A 9101-nucleotide genomic window follows, 5' to 3' on the forward strand; every position below is an offset into this window, starting at 1 on the left:
CCGTTAACAGTTAGCTTTGTATCTTGAATAAATTCTCATCCACGCAAGGTCTCAAATCATACATAAAATTGCCACGTGTACTACATTAGTTTGAATTGTACCGAGGAAGTTCCTGTAGTCTGAAACCATGCCAGGCACGCAGAGATGACTGTGACAAATCCACTCCGTCCATAAGTTTCGAAAGACCACAATAAGACAGGAATCCAAAAATAGGAAGATCCAAATCTTAGGTGGGCCACACAACACGAAAGAGAAGGGATTGAACGTTCAATATTGGAAACACCTTGGGGGCCACAGAAGTTTTGTATCATAATCATATTTTGCATATAGTTTATCTGATTCATAATAACCATATGAACCGTTTGGATCGCATATAAACATTATGATCGGGTTCAGGGAGGTTTCAATGGCTGACGTTTCTGTTCTCACTGTTTCATGTGGTGTGGGCATCTACGTTTTCGAATCTGTATGATTGATGGATTTCTGTATTGTTGTGGTCTCTCGGAACTGATAGACGGAGTTGATTTATCATCGGGCATCTCTTTGGGCCTCACATAGCTTCCGAACACAGGCAATTGGTGGCTCTGCCATGCACGTGTTCTGCCTTTTATAACCTTTTAGAAAAATCACAGGATACTCACCAGATGTATTGCACGTACGATCTTCTCGGGATTTGAGTTCTGACGCGTGGTCCCATACTCAGTAATTCGGACAACTCTGTCTGCTGCCTTCCATTTGCCGAGTTGAATGAAACATGGACGTACGCTTCTATAATCAATATATCATTTGTCCATCTTCAATTCTAGTGCGGAAGTTACCACATACCAAAAATTCCAGATGTTATCTGAGCCGTAGGTTTCTTCATGTTACAATCAGCCAGTTGTACTCATCAGTTGGGCCATAACGGTGTCCACATTCAATATAGTCATGTGACCCGTCCCAATGACTGGATCAACCTGATTTTTGGGCCACGACCTGGATGATGCTGCACACAGGAAGCGGATTTCCTGCGAAACTTAGGTAGTGCCCACGGTGATGTTTTTGAAAAATCTAATCTGTCCATCCTTTCTGTGAGCTCGTTTTAGGACTTGGATCAAAAAATGAGCCGGATCCGATACTCAAGTAGGCCGAAAATGTTAGGATTGAACGTCCACATTTGAAATACTCGTGGGACCACAGAAGCTTTGAATCAGTATAATATTTGTGTTATCAGTTCATCCCAGTAAGAATGACGTTATGAACAGTATGGATGGCATGTAAACATCACTGTAGACCCAGGGAGATTTCAACGGTGGGAATTTCCCTGCCCATCTTTTCCTTTAGTGCGGCGCACTTGACTCTTGGATCTTGTTCAGTTTTTCCCTCGAGTCCTAAAATGAGCTCACAAAACGGATGGACAGAGTGGATTTCTCCAAAACATGACGGTGGGCCCCACCTAGGTTTCCAGCGCAGGTACTTCCTGCTTAAAGCCTTTCGCAGGACATCCGCGTCCCTGCACACATGCACACGATAGGCACACGTGGCAATTTGTTTTGCTTTGAGTTGAGCGGGCTATTTAATGTAGGCAGTTGGAGTTGATTCCCCACACCACTGATGGCCAGCGCAAACAAGGACTAGAAATAAATACAAAGAACACAAGAAATAGAGCAGATAGACGGTCCAAAAATAATAATAATAATAATACATTTTTAATACTAACGCTATTACATACTAACCAAAAACTCTCATATTACAGAAGGGACGCCAAAATGCCCACTCTCTCGCACTCGAAGAAGGAGAAACCCAAAAAAAAAAAAAAAATACAAGTCCTACAGTAGATGTTTGTGTAGTGTAAAGGAGGAATGGATTCAAGGAACTGGGTATGATTTGCTATTACACATGCATTTGTAAGCCATAGGACATGTCTCTGCCTCTTCCAAAGAAGCGCACATGAAGCTCACCATCACTAGCCGGCATGGCTTGCATGACCCACATGCATGCGAGCAATCAGGCAATCTAGAGCCTGCAATCTCAAGAGTCCCGGACCTCATCCTCCTTTCCTGGTTGTAGTAGTAGACTTTTCCCATCGAAGTAGCAGCATCTCCACCTGTTGGCCGTGTTGGATGATGATGGCTGTGACCTGTCAAGAGAGAGAACAAAGGACACCACATGTTTATTACACTGTCCTTTTTCATATGAAACGAATTACAGTGCAATGGCAAGAATATGATTTGGGTTCACGACATTGTAGTGATTGGATCATCCTAACCATCCAAGCTGAGTGACCATCAAACGAATGGTTATTACAATGGCCATTTTAGAGTTGAGAAGTATATATAACAGCTATATATGTATACAGCTGTATAGTTACCTACAAGATATACTTGAATAATCTAGTAGATACAGCAGATTATAGTTTTATCTACTCTCACGTGCATGTCTGTGGACGGTTAAGATTTGAAAAAAGAGATTAGAAGAGAACATACGTGAGTGAGACCGTCCAATGGATCTTGATAATGCAACCATTGGAAGAAGGAGAAGAAGCCCCAGAAGGACAGCACTGCTCATGCAAAACCTCATAGCTATGGATTGGCTTTTGTTAATTAAGTTGGGGATGGTTGGAGTGACTGAGATATGTCTATATATAAAGGAGGAAGGACAGGAGGAGTATTGAAGTGCATCACAGGCGGAGTATGTTGGTTGGGGGTGTAGATCACATGAAGAGAGAGAGAGAGAGAGAGAGAGAGAGAGAGAGAGAGAGAGAGAGAGAGAAACAAAAGGAAACGATTGGTGAACCGTACGAAAGGTGATAGTTTACGTGAGTAAGAGATAGGGGAGCGGAAGGAGTCATTACTGAGGGAAGTTATGAGTGCTTCTGCTCCCTCAAAAGACAAAACCCCACTCTCTCACTATGCAATGAGAATGTTACGTGTGATTGCTTTTACTCTCTCTCTCTCGCTTTTACTCTCTCTCTCTCTCTGTCTCTCTCTCTCTCTCTCTCTCTCTCTCTCTCTGGCAAAACCCCACTCTCTCAGTAGTCAGTATGCAATGAGAATGTAATGTGTGATTGTTTTTATTTCTTTCTTACTCTTCTCTCTCTCTCTCATGCGTAGGTAAGTGACACGAGTGAGTGAGATCCAGGCCATTCCTAGTTACGGGGCGTGGCTTCAGTGGGATCCTGGGATCCACCGAGGTGAGTGGATCCCTGACTTTGGGCCCACCGTGATGTATGTACCTTCATCCAAGCTGTCCATCCATTTTGATGGCTGATTTTAGGGTACGATAAAAAAGATAAGGAGACCCAAGTCTAACGCGGACTACACCACAGGATTAAAAACTTCTCGTGAGCCGCAAAAGTTTTGAATCAAGCAGATAGGTATCTGGTACTTCCATCAGGTCTTTGTGACCTTATAAACCGTTTGGATGGAAAATAAACATTTGAATAGTCTCCAGGAAGTTTTTAATGGTTGGTATTCAATCACCATATTTTCCCCATGGTTTGGTCCACCTAAGATTTGGATCCGCTTCATTAATTTTTTCGATCAAGCCTAAAATAAGCTGATAAAACAGATGGACGGCATGGATGCAAGAAGCATACATTTCAGTCAGGGATCCACCCACATCAGCCCAAGCCGTCACTTGGGGTTTTTTATTATAATAGCCCTATAGAAAAACATTAGCACTAAAATAGGCAATTTCCCATGGGGCAAAACTTTTTTAGGCTCAATATGAGATTTTTCTTTTTCTTTTTTTTTAGACTAAATTACCATTTTGACTACCTTCCCGTGTATGGCCTAGCTTGCAAATGACTCTTGGAGAAGCGGAGATTGTGGGTCCCACCGTTACCTCTTAGGGAGTGAGGACCACCTCCATTACCGATTCGAGAGATAGAGAGAGGGGGGACCACCAGCACCATCGAATCATAGAGAAGGGACCACCACCACTGAAGGAGGAAGTTAAGACCTTTGCTTCAACCTCCTTGGGACCCACTTCGACAATCATCCAGCATGTTTATAGTGACAGTACCTTTATTCCAACAACATTTTGAGGTGATAGTACCTTCAATCTGGCGACAATCTTCATACCATCGATCGATTTCAAGTTTTTAAAATTTTCCTTCAAGGGAGTGCGACTAATATGGCGGGTAAAGGTAAGAGTACAAAGCGTGAATGTTTTTTAAAGGTTTGCTAGTATGGATTGCACGTGGGTATTGTCGATCCCTCGGCCAGTATTGATCCCGCTTGGGCATTGTGGATCCCACCTGACCCACTGTGGATACCACTTGGCGATTGTGGATCGATCCAACCTGGGCATCCTTTTTGTGGATGTTGAATGAATGAATGTTCATATGGATGTGTTTGTACATTGTGAGTGTTGAATTTTATACCTAGGTGAGATCCACGATCACCAAGTGGTATCCATAATGGGCCAAGTGGGATCCACAATGCCCAATTGGGATCAACAGTTGCTGAGGGATCCACAAAGTAAAAAACCCTTCATAAAAAGACGTTTACACTACGTATTTTTACCTATACCTGCCATATCAATCACACTCCCTTGAAGAAAAACTTGAAATGGATTGATGGAACGGAGATTGTCGCCAGATTGAAGGTATTATGACCTCAAATGTTGTCAAAATAAAGGTACTGTCACCATAAACACTCCGTAGGATTGTCAGAGTGGGTCTCACAGAGGTTGACACAACGGTATTAACCGCCTTCTTCAATGGTAGTGATGGTCCTCTCTCTCTCTCTCTCTCTCTCTCTCTCTCTCTCTCTCTCTCTCTCTCTCGATTTGGTGGTGGTGGCAGTGGTCCTCTCTCTCTCTGATTCGGTGGTGGTGGCAATCTCCTCTCTCTCTCAAATCGGTGGTGGAGGTGGTTCCATCTCCCTAAAAAAAATCTGAAAACCTGAAAAATGGGTTAGAGTGTGGGTTCGACCCCACATACATACCTAGGGAATGGTACTATGGGACCCATCGTGCATCTCCATTGATATCCATTCCGACCATTAGCTTAGTGAAATAATTTTACAGCATGACCTTAAGAATCGTTGAAGAAGACATCAGTGATAGACCACACCAGAGGAAATAGGCCAACAGAGAAAGGCCATTGTGCTCTCTATTGGGGGCCATAGAGGCCTCAAATGAAGATGACATCAACACCCCCAAATATCCAAGCATTCCCAAAAGTGAACGAACGGATCGGATCTCCCAAATAATGGGCCCATATGTGGCTTCGTGGGACCCACAATCTCCTCTAAAAAAAATATTGCCCAACAATAAATTGGCCATTTTAAGGCTGATGTTATTCCATAGAGCTATTATAGTAAAAATCCCGCCCACTTGATAGATGGGAAAGGATTAAGTGAGACCTCGGCCGCACCCAAGATGGTGCAGCCCTTATAGTGGGGCCCACCTTAATGCATGTATTTTGTATCCACTATGTCCATTCATTTTTCCAGATCGTTTTAGGGCATGATCCAAAAATGAATCCAATTATCAGGTGGACCATATTATAAGAAACAGTGGTGATTGAACGATTACAATTAAAAACATCTTAAGACGCAGGTTAATGTCTCTGTGGTGTTTATTTCCATCCAATCTGTTGACACGTAAGCCTGGACATAGGGAAAAAAACAAATATCAACTTGATCTAGAACTTTTGTGGCCTATTAATGATCTATCACCACTGTTTCTTATGGTATGGTCTACCTGATAATTGGATTTGCTTCATTTTGGGATAATGTGCCCTAAAATGATATGGAAAAAAGGATGGACAACGTGGATGTAGAATACATACATCAAGATGGGCCCGATGGTAAGGGCCACATCGTCTCAGGTGAGGCCGAGGTCTCACCTAATCCGCTTCCCTAATAGATACCATGATTTCTACTATTATGCAGGAGATTGGGAATGTCCACAACACCTATTTTAAGCAGTAGTGGTGCGTAAAACATCAAAACTTTGTGGGGGCAACCATGTTGTATGTTACTGTATGTAAAATCTACTTCGTCCATCAAGCAAGTGATAAGGGAGAATTCATAGTCTCCACAAGTGTGTGGAGGCCTTAATTCCTCCCTTATCGGTGAGAACCCTTGTTTATACCATCCATAAAAGGATCATCTAGATTTTAAGACTCCTTGGACCACAACAATCTTAACAATGTGAAATTTCTTCACCCTAATGAATTACATCTTGAATAAGGGGTTTGATGAAAAATGCACCATGGTGACCCTACATATTAAGCTATGTTGTCACCTCATTGCCATTATTCCATGTGATGGCCCACCGAGATTGTGGATGATACTTTAATGCAAGGGCATTTTCACATCGGGCTTGAGTGGGGTCATCTGTGGGATGCAGGGGCACACTCGGGGTGGGTGGGGCACACGGAGGAGGTCTTGTGTTCAAGACTCCTCACCATGGGTGATTAATGCGCATTTCACATCAGGCTCGAGTGGGGTAGCCCGTCGGATGCGGGGAATATTCACATTTAGTATTGGTTAGACTAGTTTGCAAGAGTTTACAGCAAATATGCTTCTAAGATACAATAAGCATCTCTCTTAAATCGGAGAAATGTAGGTTTTGGCCTGTAAAATTGAAAAACCACACCCCAAACACACTTTTACAATATACACTACTAACTTTACTATTATAGTTTATCACATGACCTTTTTCCTGTGTGCAATTTATCCTGTGAAAAATCTGCAATGTCTACAACTTTTCTAAAATGACCCAAATTCAAAAAATGGAGAATGAGAGAAAAGATTGTTGGAATTGTTATGATTCGGAATAACCCAAAATTTAGTTTTTATAGAACCATAAGGGTTACTTTAAGTCTTTAATTTTTCATTAAAAATAAATCTTTTTCAATGATATCTTTTAATTAATGGCATTCCTCCACCATGATTTTTTAATTCAAAGTTAAGAAATAGGTACAACCATTAACTAAGAGTCACAATGACTCATAATCCATGAGCTATGAAGATTCACCCAAAAACCCTCCATTTTCTTCTTCATTTTTCTTATATTTGAATAAATTCAAATTTTTTTCATTTCTTTATTTAAAAATAAAACCCAACATATGCCACGTAGACCAAAAATAAAGAAGTGGCGTAGATTGAGTATTGTACTACTTGGGGTGTACATGAACCGAGGTAGCTCGGTTAGCTTGCTCGGCTCGACTCGAAAAAGCTCGATTTGACTCGGTTCGAAGCTGAGTTCGAGCCGAATCGAGCTAATTTTTTTAGCTTGAAAATGAATTCGAGCTAAGTTTGAGCTGGCCCCAACTCGACTTGACTCAGATCAAACCCAACTCGAATCAAACTCGGATCGCACCAGTTTGGTGACTTGGCTACTTTGATATTGATGTTGCTCACCAAGTGTTTGATGAAATGACTCAACAAAGTGTGGCTGGTGGCAAGGAAGGTATGTATATGAAACAAATACCCTTTTTTCTTGATTTTTATGTTGCTTAGAAGGTGTTTGATGAAATACTTGTAAAACCACTATTGTTGTTTTACATACAGTGAGATTTTGAAGATGTAGTCCATGTGTTTGTGAAAATGTTGCACAAGCGAACTCAGCTCAAATTGGCCCGAGCTGCTGATCGAACCGAGCTGAGCTGGCCAGTCAGGCTCGAGGACCAAGCCGAGCTGAGTTCGAGCTTGGGTCAGCTAGTGGCCAAGCCGAGTTGAGCTGAGGCCAGCTCGACTTGGTGTACACCCCTAAGTACTGCCCTGGACTGAGCTCCCTTTGCTCATGATGTGGTAGGATTTCATAGGATGGAAGGACATTGTGAGAGATGAGGCCCTAGATACAGATTTGGTTTTGTGCTTACTTGGACGAGCTCCGCCTTTAACATGGTGGTGGGATTTGATAGACGCCACGCTGCAAGATGTGGCCCAAAAAATGTATGCATGAAAGTTGTTGAATTTAATATATACTTTTCAGTTCATCTTTTCCAGTGGTATGCCATCCAATCAAATTCATTCATTTCATGGTAGGAGTTTAGTTCAAGAAAGGCAATACTCAATTTATGTCTACTCAACTGATCAACTTTCCAATATGCTGTATGGGCCCACCTTCAATCAATGTCTTCCATTCAAATACGACCAGACAAAGGGCGAAGTAAGTTCAGCCCAAGCAGGCTAAAACTCAATATAGACTCTTATTTCGATAGTAACCCCACTGTATGTGTTTTATTCATTACGTTTATCCATTTTCTCAGCTCATTTTATGGCATGAGTATAAACATTAGTCATCCAAATCTTATGGGGGCCATGTCACATGTAGCAATGGTAATTGAAAGTATATCATTAAAAGCTTCTTCCGACCTACTGTAATGCTTATTTATCATCCAACCCATTGATTAGGTCATACAGACCTGGATGAAGAGAAAACACAAATACCAGCTTGATCCAAAACTTGTGGCCCCCACGAAGATTTTAACGGTGGTCGTTCACTCAACGCTCTTTCCTGTGTTGGGATTCCCCTGTGATTTAGATGTCTCATTGAAATGGATAGATAGATGGAGTGGATAAAACCTATACATCATTGTGGGGCCCACATAGTTTTTTCCAGCACATATACATCATGGCGAAAGGGATTATTACGGTATTGCTAGTCCACAGAATCGGCGTCCGTGAAAGAGAAAGGCAACAAGCTAAAAGTGCCGCATGTCAACACCACATTAAATCAGTGTCGTGGACGGTCGATGGAATTGCAATGCGCTTTCTTTAAAAATGAAATGTGTGGATCCCACCCACTATCGATGGACGGCGACAGATAGGCATTATTTCTATGAATGTCAATGGACCGACCCAAATCATTTGAAAAATCCGAGCTAGAATTCGCGTGATAAGACCCTTGAAGAGGTCAATCACGGCACACTTACCAAGTTGGCACGAATCTGATATTCGGGCCATGTAAATTGTAGGACATTCAGTGACCATTCATTTCCACAAATGCCATCCTAATCCCTTCATCAAATAGGCCACATGTCTACATCGAAATATAATCAATTTCTAACTTCCACTTCCTTAAAACTAGCATGGCCCCACCTAAAGAGTGTTCCACATCTCAGCCACATGTGCCATGTTGGCACGTATATTATTGCTTTT

General features: G+C 42.0%; 1 protein-coding gene across 1 annotated transcript; it reads right to left on the reverse strand.

The window, feature by feature from the left end:
- Positions 1 to 1664: 1664 nt before the first annotated feature.
- On the reverse strand, positions 1665 to 2587 carry LOC131220695 (protein EPIDERMAL PATTERNING FACTOR 1). Its single transcript, XM_058215468.1, has 2 exons — positions 2466 to 2587; positions 1665 to 2119 (listed from the first exon to the last, which is right to left on the reverse strand). The coding sequence occupies exons 1-2, from the start codon at positions 2557 to 2559 to the stop codon at positions 1848 to 1850; spliced, it is 366 nt and encodes a 121-aa protein (XP_058071451.1). The 5' UTR covers positions 2560 to 2587; the 3' UTR covers positions 1665 to 1847.
- Positions 2588 to 9101: the final 6514 nt, after the last annotated feature.

This window comes from Magnolia sinica, chromosome 12 (assembly GCF_029962835.1).
Source record: "Magnolia sinica isolate HGM2019 chromosome 12, MsV1, whole genome shotgun sequence".
In the NCBI taxonomy this organism is placed as follows: Eukaryota; Viridiplantae; Streptophyta; class Magnoliopsida; order Magnoliales; family Magnoliaceae; genus Magnolia; species Magnolia sinica.